Source organism: Pelobates fuscus, chromosome 7 (assembly GCF_036172605.1).
Source record: "Pelobates fuscus isolate aPelFus1 chromosome 7, aPelFus1.pri, whole genome shotgun sequence".
Taxonomy (NCBI): Eukaryota; Metazoa; Chordata; class Amphibia; order Anura; family Pelobatidae; genus Pelobates; species Pelobates fuscus.
Genome location: NC_086323.1, coordinates 38,422,318 through 38,439,714, shown reverse-complemented (window position 1 = coordinate 38,439,714; position 17,397 = coordinate 38,422,318). Strand labels below are relative to the sequence as shown.

Sequence of the window (17,397 nt, the reverse complement as noted above, 5' to 3'; positions counted from 1 at the left end):
ATCCCCCCAAGAACGAGACAAGGCTCCGTTTTGAGGGTCAAGCAGGAACAGACAGACCTGTGGTTTTATTGTTCTTAAATACACATTCTTACACATTAGTACCACCCACAGGGTTTTGGAAAACAACCAATAAACATTTACAATACACTCAGACACTCCCACACAAACTCCTCCCCTCTGCCTGTGATACAATTACCTTACACAATGGGTAATGTAATTATCACAGGCAGAGAAATACAGTTTTTCCACATTATTCATAACTTTAAAAGTATGCATCACATTCACATAAAGCTTACATTTTACAGAATCAGCATACTCCAAATACAAACATATGTCAAAATCATCCAAATTGGTCCATTGGTTCAAAAGATAGATCGAAGTCCTTTGTGACCAAATGAAGCATGGCTTTTCTGCCCAAAACCAGTTCCACAGAGTCTTCTATCCTGGAGATAATTGGGAAGTAATCCAATTATCTCCAAGGACAGAGGCAACACTCCATTAAGCACATGGCAGTAAAAAGACAGTAAAATACAATAAAATACACAAGGTAACATTTATTACATAAAATACAGAAATGCAACATATCCCCAAGATAACTTGGGTCTGAGCGCACATTATTACTGAATGGCGCTCAGACCACACACATACAGTTCAATCGCCATGGAGCCAAATTCTGTTATTACACGAATAGGCTCCATGGCATAGCTATCTGGGTTAAATGAGTTCATTCAGTAAATCCGAGAATCTACCGAACGCCAGGGCAGAAATAGATGAATAGACCTTTCTGCATAGGAAAATAAAGTATTTAAATGCCGGTCCATAGTCAAAAGGCAGCAGGCAGGCAACCAGGCTCCTCCTATGCACAGTGGTGAGATTGGTCTCGTCACAGTAGGATTTTGTTTTGTCTCAAACTGGTCAAAGGGTCCTTCTCAAAACCAAAGGCAATCTGACATAATTTTGGCTCAGCGATAATGGTAGTAAATGTAACCATTAAATCTCCATGGATTTTATTTACAATTTGGCTACTTTGTCCTACATTTGGCACATTAATATTTATCCACTTAACTCAATTAGTAAACAAATACTTGTACCGGCCAAAAGAGCAGCACCGTCTTACAGGTCAGTGAATAAATCACTTTTCAGTTGGCGACTAAGTAAGGACAATCTTGGATGAATTCACAAATTACCTGATCCTCAAAATCCAGTTCTGCTGCCACAGCTTCCCCGCTGTCCAAAATCAGACTGAGGTCTAGGTCACTGGGTCCTGCGATGTTGAAAAAAAACAAAAAACAAAACATGTTTACATATATTTTACATTCTGTTAGTGCAAGATATTCTATCAATTATTACCCAACCATTAATTAAATAACACATTGCGCAAACAGAGCGAGCCCAAGATAGAATCATGGCACGCTCATTCTACTTTTTCAATGCGCCGACTGCATGGTTGTTAACGGTTATTTGGGTTACTTTTGATAAAAAGGGTTTATTTGAAATGTTCTTTTCTTTTTATTCCTCCTGGTGCAGTTTTCAACTTTTTTTTCCCCATTAAAGTCCTGAGTGCTTTACCTGAAAAGACTATTGCAGTTAATTCCCTGCAGTGCGCCCAGGACATGCAGAGGATAGCTAGAAGAGAGCTCACAATGGAGAAATGCTCTAATGAAAACTTGGCACCTAGTTAGCAGAATCAATTCAGGATAAAAGCATGTTAAAAGTGATACATCTTGGCAGATGCCAGACCTCAAGTTTCTAAGACCATATACGGAATCGTGTTATACCTGAAGAAGAGACCCAATTATATCTTAAAATATACATACATTGAGCATTCCGTGAAGCTGGCAATAGGTAAAGGTTACGCAGAGTATTATACTAATTAGAGAATTAGGAGAATCATTATTATTATTTTTGAGCACTCCTGGTAGATTGATATTACACAGAGAGGTATAATGGTCACAAAATGCTTCAGCAAATTGTTACAAAAATGGTAGCATGACCTCTGCAATTTCTTGTTTTAGAAATGTAGTCTAATGATCTTCTCTCTTCTGGCCCATAGTACCCTTCTGGCAATTAGTTTAAAGCATGTGTCTTAAAACTCACAAGAAAAGCACTTGCATTACTGGGAATAACACATAAAATGTGCTTTATATGTGTGGCTTTTATTACACTATAGAGTTAGGAATACAAACATGAATTCCGAAGGCTAGAGCAGGGGATAGGTAACCCTCGGCACTCCATATGTTGCAGACTACATCTTCCAAAATGATTTGCCAGCATTAAAGCTGTAAGAGAATTATAGGAGATGTAGTGCAAAACATCTGGGGTGTCGAAGGTTGCCTATGTTATCTTTTTAGATGTTCAGGAAAATCAAGGATTTTACTTACCTTAGTGTCCCTCCTTTGGCTGAGGTCATCATTATTGATGATCTCAGCCAATCCAATGCTGCCCCATAAGAAAACATTGGGAGGCTAATGTGCATGTGCAGCAATCACCATGCTGAGATCAATCAGGTTCTCCTCAAAGGGATGTGTTAAGTCAATGTATCTCTATGGAGGTCCCTCTAGTGGTTGTCCGAGTGACAGACAATAGAGGTGGTGCTAGGCAGCAATGCAAAGACTCACAACAATTCTTGAAAAAGGCGGTAATTACACTGCTGAGCCTGTAGGGGCAGATTCTGATTAAGCTCTAGTATTTCTGGTGCCTGTAGTGTCCCTTTAACCCCTTAACGCCGTTACGACGTTCTATGCCGTCACGCTTTAAGTGGGCTTTAAAGCCGTTGCGACGGCATAGAACGCCGTAACGGCTTTGAGCCCTGGAGCGCCCGGGATACTTACCTTCCCGGCGCTCCGTTTCGGGAGGACTGCCTCACAGCCCAGGCAGCCCCCCCACGGCAAATCAGGCCCCCGGGGGCCATGTGATCGCTCTCAAAGAGCGATCACATGGCCCCCTATAGCTGGCTGTGGATCTGCCAGCAGGGGGACTGTCTAAAATATTAGACAGTCCCCCTGCTGGTAGGTAGTGTAAAAAAAAAAGTATTAAACATGTTTAAAAATAAAATAAATATATATATATATATTATATATATAATATATATGTATATTATATATATTTCACGTCATACATAGTGTATTTTAATACTAATATAAGTACATATATTAGTATTAAAATACACTTAGAATGACGTTACATATATATAATATACATATATTATATAATAGATATATACACATATATTATATATATATAAATCCGTATAATTACAATAATAAATAAATAAAATAATAAAATTAATAAATAAAATATTGAAACAAAATTTAATATAAATTATATATACATATGTAATTTCATTCTAACTGTATTTTGTTATTAATATATATATATATATATATATAGGTAACAAAATACACTTAGAATGACATTCTATATATATCTATCTATATATAAAATGCAAATAACCGCAAATATATATATATAGATAAATACATATAATTACATAAAAGATTACATTAGTATACACGTAGAATTTAAATACCTATAAATGCATATATATTAAAATTCTACGTGTATATTTAAGTAATCTTTGAACATAATTAGGTGATTTGATTAATTAAAATTTGATTGACATACCTGACAACACAGGGAGAAAGTGCAGAGAATTTAATTCACAAGCACTATATTTGACCCTGTAACTCTCCAAGACAACATAAAACCTGTACATGGGGGGTACTGTTTTACTCGGGAGACTTCGCTGAACTCAAATATTAGTGTTTCAAATTGGTAAATTGTATTACAACGATGATATTTTAAGTAAAAGTGAAGTTTTTTGCATTTTTTTTACAAACGAACGGCACTTTTATGGACTATATTATTGTTGTAATATGTGTTACTGTTTTAAAACACTAATATTTGTGTTTAGTGAAGTCTCCCGAGAATAACAGTACCCCCCATGTACAGGTTTCATGGTGTTTTGGAAAGTTAGAGAGTCACATATAACTTTCTCTAACTTGCATTTCATTTTTTTGACATTAAAATTTGCCAGATTGGTTATGTTGCCTTTGAGAGCGTATGGTAGCCCAGGAATGAGAATTACCCTCATGATGGCATACCATTTGCAAAAGTAGACAACCCAAGGTATTGCAAGTGGGGTATGTCCAGTCTTTCTTAGTAGCCACTTAGTCACAAACACTGACCAAATATTTGTTTTTTGCTTTTTAACACAAAAACAAACATGAACGCTAACTTTGGCCAGTGTTTGTGACTAAGTGGCTACTAAAAAAGACTAAACATACCCCACTTTCAATACCTTTGGTTGTCTACTTTTTCAAATGGTATGCCATTATGGGGGTAATTCTCATTGCTGGGCTTCCACACCGTCTCAAAGGTGACATTACCAATCTGGCAAATTTCTATTTGAAAATGGAACGTTCTATATTTGACCCTGTAACTTTCCAAAACACCATAAAACCTGTTAATGGGGGATACTGTTGTACTCGTGAGACATCGCTGATTACAAATATGTGCATTTTTGTGCAGTAAAACCTAACAGTATTATGACATTCACAGCTAAAATGTCAGACGGAAATACAAATTTAAAAAAAAAATCTTGTTTTCTCACATTTTTTTTTAATTTGATTCATAATGAATTATGTTCCATATATGAATAGTTAATGATACATTAAAGCCCTGTTTCTCCTGAACAAAATGATATATACCGTATATACTCGAGTATAAGCCGACCCGAATATAAGCCGAGGCCCCTAATTTTACCCCAAAAAACTGGGAAAACTTATTGACTCGAGTATAAGACTAGGGTGGGAAATGCAGCAGCTGCTGGTAAATTTCTAAATAAAATTAGATCCTTAAAAAATTATATTAATTGAATATTTATTTACAGTGTGTGTATATAATGAATGCAGTGTGTGTGTATGAGAATGCAGTGTGTGTGTATGAGAATGCAGTGTGTGTATATGAATACAGTGTGTGTGTATGAGAATGCTGTGTGTATGAGTGCAGTGTGTGTGTATGAGAATGCTGTGTATGAGTGCAGTGTGTGTATGAATGCAGTGTGTGTGTATGAATGCTGTGTGTATGAGTGCAGTGTGTGTATGAGAATGCTGTGTGTATGAATGCAGTGTGTGTGTGTGAATGCAGTGTGTGTGCATGAATGCAGTGTGTGTGTGCATGAATGCAGTGTGTGTGTGCATGAATGCAGTGTGTGTGTGTATGAGTGCAGTGTGTGTGTATGAATGCAGTGTGTGTGTATGAGTGCAGTGTGTGTGTATGAATGCAGTGTGTGTGTATGAATGCAGTGTGTGTGTGTATGAATGCTGTGTGTATGAGTGCAGTGTGTGTATGAGAATGCTGTGTGTATGAGTGCTGTGTGTGTGTATGAGTGCTGTGTGTGTGTATGAATGCAGTCTGTGTGTGTATGAGTGCTGTGTGTATGAATGCAGTGTGTGTGTGTATGAGTGCTGTGTGTATGAATGCAGTGTGTGTGCATGAATGCAGTGTGTGTGCATGAATGCAGTGTGTGTATGAATGCAGTGTGTGTATGAATGCAGTGTGTGTGTATGAATGCAGTGTGTGTATGAATGCTGTGTGTATGAGTGCAGTGTGTGTGTATGAGAATGCTGTGTGTATGAGTGCAGTGTGTGTGCATGAATGCAGTGTGTGTGTATGAATGCAGTGTGTGTGTATGAATGCAGTGTGTGTGTATGAATGCAGTGTGTGTGCATGAATGCAGTGTGTGTGTGTATGAGTGCAGTGTGTGTGTATGAATGCAGTGTGTGTATGTGTGTGTGTAATGCAGAGTGTGATGCAGAGCCTTGGTGGGGGGTGGGCATTTTTATTTTTTAATTATTATTTTAATATTTTTTTTTGTTTCATTACATGTTTTATTATTATTATTTTTTTATTTTATTATTATTTTTTTATTTAATTATTATTTTTATTTTATTATTTTTATTTTTTTTATTATTATTAATATATATAAATTTTTTCGTCCCCCCTCCCTGCTTGCTAGCTGGCCAGGGAGGGGGGCTCTCCTTCCCTGGTGGTCCAGTGGATGGGCACTGTGTAGGAGGGGGCTGTGGGGGCTGCAGAGAGATGTTACTTACCTTTCCTGCAGCTCCTGTCAGCTCTCTCCTCCTCCGCCGGTCCGTTCAGCACCTCGGTCAGCTCCCAGTGTAAATCTCGCGAGAGCCGCGGCTCTTGCGAGATTTACACTGTGAGCTGACAGAAGAGCTGAACGGACCGGCTGAGGAGGAGAGAACTGACAGGAGCTGCAGGAAAGGTAAGTAACATCTCTCTGCAGCCCCCACAGCCCCCAGTCTGTATTATGGCAATGCAAATTGCCATAATACAGACAATTGACTCGAGTATAAGCCGAGTTGGGGTTTTTCAGCACAAAAAACGTGCTGAAAAACTCGGCTTATACTCGAGTATATACGGTAATAAGTGTGGGTGCATATAATGTGAAAGAGGGGAACTACGGGTGAACAGACATATAGCGCAAATTCCAGTTTTTGTTTACGTTTTGTTTTGATCAGAACGTGCACTATTGACTCCGTCCTGAAGGGGTTAAATTGTCAGCAATAAGATTAACTCCATGTTACTTGCGATCTTTATTCGTGACTAATAACAAAAGCCTCGTATAGAATAGGTTAAGCACTTTGTTAACATTAAGCTGTGATGTTAGGATTGATTTTCTGCTTAAAATATTCGTTGCTAAGCCATAATATAAAATATGATTGTAGGGTACTGAATCACTAATTTCTCCTAAGAGAGGTGGAAAGAGAGCAACAGAAAGGGCAACTTGCGCGTGATATGACCATGTAATGAATGCAGTCTCTGTCATTCTTATAAAAATCTAATCCATAATGCTTGCTGATAATCAATGCACAAGTCACTATTAAGGGCAATGAGGAAAAACATATTTTGTTCTCCAAGTACCATTTTTTAGGGCGTAACAAACACGTTAGGCACTCCCTGTTTTTAATTAGTGCTGTGCCATATTTTGACTTCACAAAGTATCTATATTTGTTATACTAACTTAATGTAGAGGCATTCTATTGGAACAACCTCACCCTTGTAGGAACATCTGAATCCTTCTCTCTCCTATATTCTCAAATTGAGAATCTGAGTTCCTGGCCCCAGGGACATCAACCATAGGGTATGATCAAGTAGGATTCAATACATGTTGTGAATATGTGGCCATGCCTGCTGCTTGCCTGGCAAATTTCTACATTGTAAAGTTTTTCAATCTCTGATTTTATATGTTGAATACGTAGCTCAAAATATGATTCAACCCCATAGATGCTCTCAGATGAGATCTAGGGTTAAATCGTGGTCACCTCCAAACACCGATATATTAGATAACATAACTTTGTACACATAGGGATAGGTTTCATTTTATAAGTAGCTAACTATCGGGGAACGCATTGAACTCAGTATTTCATCCGCTCAATAAAAAAAAAAAAAAAAAACTGTTTTTTATTAGTTAATATGCCTTGACAAGTAACCTTTTTTTAGAATGATATAGCTGCACAACTAGAGTTACTGGACTTGTTAGATACAAAATTATATTCAGTGTTTTTATTGGAGATGCAATTTTTTGTATGTGTTCCATATAGAAAAGCCACAGATGAATGGGTTTCCCTATGCTCTGAAATACTTACAACCTTTAACTTATACATCATAAACTTTATGCTTTGGGTATTTCAGTAAAAGTTAGGAAGATTACATGTAAGAAACAAAATAAAATAATAATATATATATAGATATATATAAAGCAGAAAGATAGAAAATTAAGTAAGAAAAAAAATGAGAGAGATGGAGAAAAATGGTAAAATATGAAGAAGGAGTGAATGATGAGGTGACAGGTAAACCTTTTATAACAAATTAATCGGGTGGGGAGGAATACACAATTTCTCCTAATAGAAGTATTAACAGAGTGCAAGAAAGAAATTAAATATGAAATAGCCAACAATAGTCTAAATATAAACTAATTTATAAAGCAAACAGTCACTTCCAGGATTTATAATATTATGTTTACTTATTGCTATATTTGTGAAGTGTGAACATTTTATCCTAGAATGGGGCGCCTCCATCTTTGCTCCCTGTCAATCATTGTTATAAGATCTGTCTTGGCACATGGCAGTCAGCGTAGAGGAAGCCTACAAAGAGGAGGAGAAATGAAACAATGCTTCCATTCCTCGTCCTCGGTTGCAATGTATGAACTGGATTAGGATGGATTCTACTAAATCTTTAATAAAAATTTAAAACATAAACATCACATCGAAGGGAACCTACAGTCCCCTAAACCAAAATCCCTTTATCAGGACTATAGGATCCTTTCTGCCCTGTTAACTAATGATTACTCACCTCCTTCCCAGTTGAGTGACTCCATGGTCTGCCCCAATACATGGTCTGCTCGTAGAGAAGCAATGGATTGAAAACAGGCATGCACAGAAAAGCACTCCACTCCTCAATCAAAATGCTGCTCTCAGCAGCATTTGATACCAGGACCCTGTTCTGGAGGAAGAAGCGCCTCTAGTGGCAATGTTTTACAGTACAGGGTTAAAATGACAGGACCAATGATCTGCACCCAGAAGTTGTCTGGATGACTTAAGTGGTCCTTTAATGTCAACAGAAGTTATAAGTGATGTTCAATGTTTTATTACATTATGTAAATTCCAGAGACATGACAGTTCCCTTTTAAATTATTTTATAACAAAAAAAAAGTGAATAAAAAATAGGCCATCACATATTAATATTTAAAAAAAAAAAGCAAACACATGTAATTTGGGTCTAGCTGGTTGATTATTGAAGAGGACTTATTTCTGCACATTTAAAACTTTAATTGCAATCTATCATTACAATTAGCCACTAGTTAACAGATGCTGATAAGCCATTTACATTGTTGACAAAATCACATTATTCAGTAACTTTTCCAATTATTGGTTCAGGAAACAAAGAGAGATTAAGACATCACAATCACTTCAACGAAGGTTTGTGGACACATTAATGGAAACATTTTTTTCTTTATCAAATTCAACAACCAAAAGGACTTGATAAATCAATGACCTCTTTTTTTTTTTTTTTAACCAATTAATGAGCACCAAAAAAATGATCGGAAATAAATAAGATATGAAGGTGATCAACGAATCTCCAATAAATCTCTGCATGCAGCCTTTGATCACATTTGTGCACACAGGGTGTCATGAGAAAAGGACACGCAGTTGCCGAAATTGATTGAAAATGTGTTTTATACTGCCTCCTCTGTATGCTTCACTCCATTGAACGTTTTAAAAGCATTGGCAGGGGCAAGAGATATAGGAACTATCGTGAACCATTGGGTTACAGTTCTTCTTTAACTTCCAACTATAAAATATCCTATTAAAACACAAAGGGTAATATGTGCAGATTGTATTTTTGGACAGCTTCGCTCATTAACATTTATCAGACGCCTTCGAAGTTACGTCTCCTGACACCGCCAGTCTGCCGACGATGCATTATTCAGCTAATGAGATCGTATTAAAAGGTTATCTTCTTTCTAACATTTTCTTTTAGACCAAGCAATTTTATTCGAATGCTGCGTAGAAATATTTTTCCACGTGGATCTTATTTATATGTTAATTATAATGTATTAATCAGGGAGAACAATTTGAAAAAGTATGATCAATCATTGGGGAATAAAAATAAAATAAAAAAAAATTGAGAACATTTTCTTAAATGGTTCAGAAATCGTCAAGAGATATTTTAAATGATGTGTTACTTATATTAACTGGGTCTTTCACTCTAAACATGCACCTGGCCTAATCTGTCTCACTAGCGGCTTGTTTTGTACTGGTGCAAGACTCAGAAGAGCACAGAAGCAAATTCAGATACACACGCTAATTGCTCTGTGCATTGAGTTTCCCGGCATGTACACTAAAATGGATTTTAAATCTTACATTTTCATTAAAAAAATTTAAAAAATTTAAAAAAAGTTTGACAATTCACTTGGCGAGATCAATGCAAGGATTTTTTTCCCCTTTTTAATGACATACTTAATTTTCTACTTTAACTAAACAGGTCTTTTGTAAGAAAGAATTGGAATGTCGACATCATTCGGATATAACTCTGTAAGACAATTTCTAGAGCTTTATCCATCCATCAGAAAGAATGTGAACATTATACGGAGTTGCACCTCATCCAGTATACATTTTCTGGTAAGTTAGGAACTGTGATGTACAGTTAATACCAACATGAGATTACAGTTGACAAAGTCCTTAGCTGACGAAACGCGTTGTGTTGTTTTATACTACTCATTTCAAGCATTAAAGTTCATTACTTATATTGTGCAGCACTGACTCAGGAAGCACCTCTAGTGGGCATCTGAGTAACTGCCACTGGAGGTATCCCTAAGCTGTAATGTAAATACTGCCTATTCTCTGAAAATACAGTGTTTACAGCAGAAAGCAGTGGCGGAACTACCGAGGTCGCAGCTGCGACCGGGCCCGCCACTCCACGGGGCCTGACCACACTGCAGACCCCTGCAACCGCGGGTACCGCCAGCTAAGTAACTCGGCCCCGGACGGCCGCATTGCTGGGGCCCATGCTGTTAGGGCCACCCGATGCTATGTGCTTCCAGGGGACCCGGTTAGCGCGGCCAGGCCCCCTCTGATGAGGTCAGAGGCTAGGAGGAAGTGACAGGGCAGACACTTCCTCCCAGAAACTACCGGGGGCCGCGTGGGAGGAAGTGGGTACTCTGACTCCCATCATGCTGAGCCACTGGACCCCAGGGAAAGGTATGCGTGTCTATGTGTATGTATGTATGTCTGTGTATCTGTATGTATTTCTGTCTCTGTGTGTCTGTATGTGTGTGCGTGTCTGTGTGTGTGGGACGGGGATGGTAGACGTATGGGGGAGGTGGCGGGGGGTAGACATACAGGTGGGCCCCAGGGCAATTTTTCAACCGGGGCCCCGTGGTTTTTAGTTACACCTCTGGCAGAAAGCCTGCAGGGACTGACTGTACTCACCAAAACAACTATATTAAACTGTAGTTGTTCTGGTGACTATAGTGTCCCTTTAAGACACATGCCATCATGAACACACACACACACTTATTTGCTCCTTAATATTTATGTGGCTCATTCTCCTTCCATGGTATATCTCTCCTCCAACCCACCCAGGTATATACACAGAGACGTAACTGGAAACAACCAGGCCGTGGTACAAAAATTGCCTCGGGGCCCCTCCATGCATTTCTTTCCCCCCCTATGCGTTTCCCCACAGCCCCTCCATGTGTCTCATTACCACCAAACCCCCCATGTTTCTCATTCCCTCCCCGGTGCCTCCATGTGTCTCATCCACCCCCCAGCCTTTCCATGTGCCTTCTTTGATGTGTCTTATCCCAACCCCCCCCCCCATTATGTTTCATTTCTCCCCAGCCCCTCCATGTCTCATTCAAACTTCCCTCCTACCCCTCCATTTGTCTCAGTCCCTCTCTCCCCCTCCCCATGGGTGAGTAGTTTGGCCGAACGGTACCAGGTCTGTCTCACTCTCTCAGTGAACATTTCCTGCCAGATCGCAATCCACTGAGCAATGCTACACACAGAGACCAGCCGTAGGGGAGCGGCACAGCACAGCGCTCCCCTCCTGTCGGTCACTCGACAATCGTGGGTCTTGAAGTTGTGGTGGACCACGGTCGCAGGGGTGAAATCTGCAGCCTGGCCTTCTGGACTGATAGGCCCAGTCGCAGCTGCAAACCCTGTTACCGTGGAAGGTACACCACTGTATATTTACCTACGTTTCTTCCATCCTACCTCTTCTCTATGCATTTCATCCTCTCCTCCTTTCTGTGCATTTCCCCATCATCTCACTTAACTCCTGTCTATCAACCCTCATACCCCCTTCCTCTCTTTATACATTGTACAGAGCTGCAGAATCTTTTAGCGCTTTATAAATAATAATACTACAGCATCCCCTTTACATATTTGAATCCGTTTCCTATATTCTCCCGCATCCCAATTCTTCTCTCTCTGTCCTATATTCTCCTGCATCCCACCTCTCCTGTCTCTATCCTATATTCTCCTGCATCCCACCTCTCCTCTCTCTATCCTATATTCTCCTGCATCCCACCTCTCCTCTCTCTATCCTATTTTCTCCTGCATCCCACCTCTCCTCTCTCTATCCTATATTCTCCTGCATCCCACCTCTCCACTCTCTATTTTATATTCTCCTGCATCCCACCTCTCCTCTCTCTATCCTATATTCTCCTGCATCCCACCTCTCCTCTCTCTATCCTATATTCTCCTGCATCCCACCTCTCCTCTCTCTATCCTATATTCTCCTGCATCCCACCTCTCCTCTCTCTATCCTATATTCTCCTGCATCCCACCTCTCCTCTCTCTATCCTATATTCTCCTGCATCCCACCTCTCCACTCTCTAATTTATATTCTCCTGCATCCCACCTCTCCTCTCTCTATCCTATATTCTCCTGCATCCCACCTCTCCTCTCTCTATCCTATATTCTCCTGCATCCCACCTCTCCTCTCTCTATCCTATATTCTCCTGCATCCAACCTCTCCTCTCTCTATCCTATATTCTCCTGCATCCAACCTCTCCTCTCTCCATTCTATATTCTCCTGCATCCCACCTCTCCTCTCTCTATCCTATATTCTCCTGCATCCCACCTCTCCTCTCTCTATACTATATTCTCCTGCATCCCACCTCTCCTCTCTCTATCCTATATTCTCCTGCATCCCACCTCTCCTCTCTCTATCCTATATTCTCCTGCATCCCACCTCTCCTCTCTCTATCCTATATTCTCCTGCATCCCACCTCTCCTCTCTCTATCCTATATTCTCCTGCATCCCACCTCTCCTCTCTCTATGCTATATTCTCCTGCATCCCGCCTCTCCGCTCTCTATGCTATATTCCCCTGCATCCCACCTCTCCTCTCTCTATCCTATATTCTCCTGCATCCCACCTCTCCTCTCTCTATACTATATTCTCCTGCATCCCACCTCTCCTCTCTCTATACTATATTCTCCTGCATCCCACCTCTCCTCTCTCTATCCTATATTCTCCTGCATCCCACCTCTCCTCTCTCTATCCTATATTCTCCTGCATCCCACCTCTCCTCTCTCTATCCTATATTCTCCTGCATCCCACCTCTCCTCTCTCTATCCTATATTCTCCTGCATCCCACCTCTCCTCTCTCTATGCTATATTCTCCTGCATCCCGCCTCTCCGCTCTCTATGCTATATTCTCCTGCATCCCACCTCTCCTCTCTCTATGCTATATTCTCCTGCATCCAACCTCTCCTCTCTCTATCCTATATTCTCCTGCATCCAACCTCTCCTCTCTCTATCCTATATTCTCCTGCATCCCACCTCTCCTCTCTCTATCCTATATTCTCCTGCATCCCACCTCTCCTCTCTCTATCCTATATTCTCCTGCATCCCACCTCTCCTCTCTCTATCCTATATTCTCCTGCATCCCACCTCTCCTCTCTCTATACTATTTTCTCCTGCATCCCACCTCTCCACTCTCTATTTTATATTCTCCTGCATCCCACCTCTCCTCTCTCTATCCTATATTCTCCTGCATCCCACCTCTCCTCTCTATCCTATATTCTCCTGCATCCCACCTCTCCTCTCTCTATCCTATATTCTCCTGCATCCAATCTCTCCTCTCTCCATTCTATATTCTCCTGCATCCCACCTCTCCTCTCTCTATCCTATATTCTCCTGCGTCCCACCTCTCCTCTCTCCATCCTATATTCTCCTGCATCCCAACTCTCCTCTCTCTATGCTATATTCTCCTGCATCTCGCCTCTCCTCTCTCTATCCTATATTCTCCTGCAGCCCGCCTCTCCTCTCTCTATCCTATATTCTCCTGCATCCCACCTCTCCTCTCTATCCTATATTCTCCTGCATCTCGTCTCTCCTCTCTCTATCCTATATTCTCCTGCATCCCACCTCTCCTGTCTCTATCCTATATTCTCCTGCATCCCACCTCTCCTCTCTCTATCCTATATTCTCCTGCATCCCACCTCTCCTCTCTCTATTCTATATTCTCCTGCATCCCACCTCTCCTCTCTCTATCCTATATTCTCCTGCATCCCACCTCTCCTCTCTCTATCCTATATTCTCCTGCATCCCACCTCTCCTCTCTCTATCCTATATTCTCCTGCATCCCACCTCTCCCCTCTCTATCCTATATTCTCCTGCATCCCACCTCTCCACTCTCTATTTTATATTCTCCTGCATCCCACCTCTCCTCTCTCTATCCTATATTCTCCTGCATCCCACCTCTCCCCTCTCTATCCTATATTCTCCTGCATCCCACCTCTCCACTCTCTATTTTATATTCTCCTGCATCCCACCTCTCCTCTCTCTATCCTATATTCTCCTGCATCCAAACTCTCCTCTCTCCATTCTATATTCTCCTGCATCCCAACTCTCCTCTCTCTATCCTATATTCTCCTGCATCCCACCTCTCCTCTCTCTATGCTATATTCTCCTGCATCCCAACTGTCCTCTCTCTATGCTATATTCTCCTGCATCTCGCCTCTCCTCTCTCTATCCTATATTCTCCTGCATCCCACCTCTCCTCTCTCTATCCTATATTCTCCTGCATCCAACCTCTCCTCTCTCTATCCTTTATTCTCCTGCATCCCACCTCTCCTCTCTCTATGCTATATTCTCCTGCATCCCGCCTCTCCGCTCTCTATGCTATATTCTCCTGCATCCCACCTCTCCTCTCTCTATGCTATATTTTCCTGCATCCCGCCTCTCCTCTCTCTATCCTATATTCTCCTGCATCCCACCTCTCCTCTCTCCATCCTATATTCTCCTGCATCCCAACTGTCCTCTCTCTATGCTATATTCTCCTGCATCTCGCCTCTCCTCTCTCTATCCTATATTCTCCTGCATCCCACCTCTCCTCTCTCTATCCTATATTCTCCTGCATCCAATCTCTCCTCTCTCCATTCTATATTCTCCTGCATCCCACCTCTCCTCTCTCTATCCTATATTCTCCTGCGTCCCACCTCTCCTCTCTCCATCCTATATTCTCCTGCATCCAACCTCTCCTCTCTCTATCCTTTATTCTCCTGCATCTCGCCTCTCCTCTCTCTATCCTATATTCTCCTGCAGCCCGCCTCTCCTCTCTCTATCCTATATTCTCCTGCATCTATCCTATATTCTCCTGCATCCCACCTCTCCTCTCTCTATGCTATATTCTCCTGCATCCCAACTGTCCTCTCTCTATGCTATATTCTCCTGCATCTCGCCTCTCCTCTCTCTATCCTATATTCTCCTGCATCCCACCTCTCCTCTCTCTATCCTATATTCTCCTGCATCCCACCTCTCCTCTCTCTATCCTATATTCTCCTGCATCCCACCTCTCCTCTCTCTATCCTATATTCTCCTGCATCCCACCTCTCCTCTCTCTATCCTATATTCTCCTGCATCCCACCTCTCCACTCTCTAATTTATATTCTCCTGCATCCCACCTCTCCTCTCTCTATCCTATATTCTCCTGCATCCCACCTCTCCTCTCTCTATCCTATATTCTCCTGCATCCCACCTCTCCTCTCTCTATCCTATATTCTCCTGCATCCAACCTCTCCTCTCTCTATCCTATATTCTCCTGCATCCAACCTCTCCTCTCTCCATTCTATATTCTCCTGCATCCCACCTCTCCTCTCTCTATCCTATATTCTCCTGCATCCCACCTCTCCTCTCTCTATACTATATTCTCCTGCATCCCACCTCTCCTCTCTCTATCCTATATTCTCCTGCATCCCACCTCTCCTCTCTCTATCCTATATTCTCCTGCATCCCACCTCTCCTCTCTCTATCCTATATTCTCCTGCATCCCACCTCTCCTCTCTCTATCCTATATTCTCCTGCATCCCACCTCTCCTCTCTCTATGCTATATTCTCCTGCATCCCGCCTCTCCGCTCTCTATGCTATATTCTCCTGCATCCCACCTCTCCTCTCTCTATCCTATATTCTCCTGCATCCCACCTCTCCTCTCTCTATACTATATTCTCCTGCATCCCACCTCTCCTCTCTCTATACTATATTCTCCTGCATCCCACCTCTCCTCTCTCTATCCTATATTCTCCTGCATCCCACCTCTCCTCTCTCTATCCTATATTCTCCTGCATCCCACCTCTCCTCTCTCTATCCTATATTCTCCTGCATCCCACCTCTCCTCTCTCTATCCTATATTCTCCTGCATCCCACCTCTCCTCTCTCTATGCTATATTCTCCTGCATCCCGCCTCTCCGCTCTCTATGCTATATTCTCCTGCATCCCACCTCTCCTCTCTCTATGCTATATTCTCCTGCATCCAACCTCTCCTCTCTCTATCCTATATTCTCCTGCATCCAACCTCTCCTCTCTCTATCCTATATTCTCCTGCATCCCACCTCTCCTCTCTCTATCCTATATTCTCCTGCATCCCACCTCTCCTCTCTCTATCCTATATTCTCCTGCATCCCACCTCTCCTCTCTCTATCCTATATTCTCCTGCATCCCACCTCTCCTCTCTCTATACTATTTTCTCCTGCATCCCACCTCTCCACTCTCTATTTTATATTCTCCTGCATCCCACCTCTCCTCTCTCTATCCTATATTCTCCTGCATCCCACCTCTCCTCTCTATCCTATATTCTCCTGCATCCCACCTCTCCTCTCTCTATCCTATATTCTCCTGCATCCAATCTCTCCTCTCTCCATTCTATATTCTCCTGCATCCCACCTCTCCTCTCTCTATCCTATATTCTCCTGCGTCCCACCTCTCCTCTCTCCATCCTATATTCTCCTGCATCCCAACTCTCCTCTCTCTATGCTATATTCTCCTGCATCTCGCCTCTCCTCTCTCTATCCTATATTCTCCTGCAGCCCGCCTCTCCTCTCTCTATCCTATATTCTCCTGCATCCCACCTCTCCTCTCTATCCTATATTCTCCTGCATCTCGTCTCTCCTCTCTCTATCCTATATTCTCCTGCATCCCACCTCTCCTGTCTCTATCCTATATTCTCCTGCATCCCACCTCTCCTCTCTCTATCCTATATTCTCCTGCATCCCACCTCTCCTCTCTCTATTCTATATTCTCCTGCATCCCACCTCTCCTCTCTCTATCCTATATTCTCCTGCATCCCACCTCTCCTCTCTCTATCCTATATTCTCCTGCATCCCACCTCTCCTCTCTCTATCCTATATTCTCCTGCATCCCACCTCTCCCCTCTCTATCCTATATTCTCCTGCATCCCACCTCTCCACTCTCTATTTTATATTCTCCTGCATCCCACCTCTCCTCTCTCTATCCTATATTCTCCTGCATCCCACCTCTCCCCTCTCTATCCTATATTCTCCTGCATCCCACCTCTCCACTC

General features: G+C 41.7%; 1 protein-coding gene across 2 annotated transcripts in view; it reads right to left on the bottom strand.

Annotated features, from left to right (window-relative positions):
* Nucleotides 1–17,397, bottom strand: part of AK5 (adenylate kinase 5) — a 264,357-nt gene that overhangs the window by 74,044 nt on the left and 172,916 nt on the right. For both annotated transcript variants that reach the window (XR_010084077.1, XM_063427944.1), the window contains exon 8: nt 1,188–1,264. Coding sequence is in view for 1 of the 2 variants with exons in the window: in XM_063427944.1 (XP_063284014.1) it covers nt 1,188–1,264 (77 nt within the window). In the remaining variant the exon portion in view is untranslated. The remainder of the gene's footprint in view (nt 1–1,187; nt 1,265–17,397) is intronic.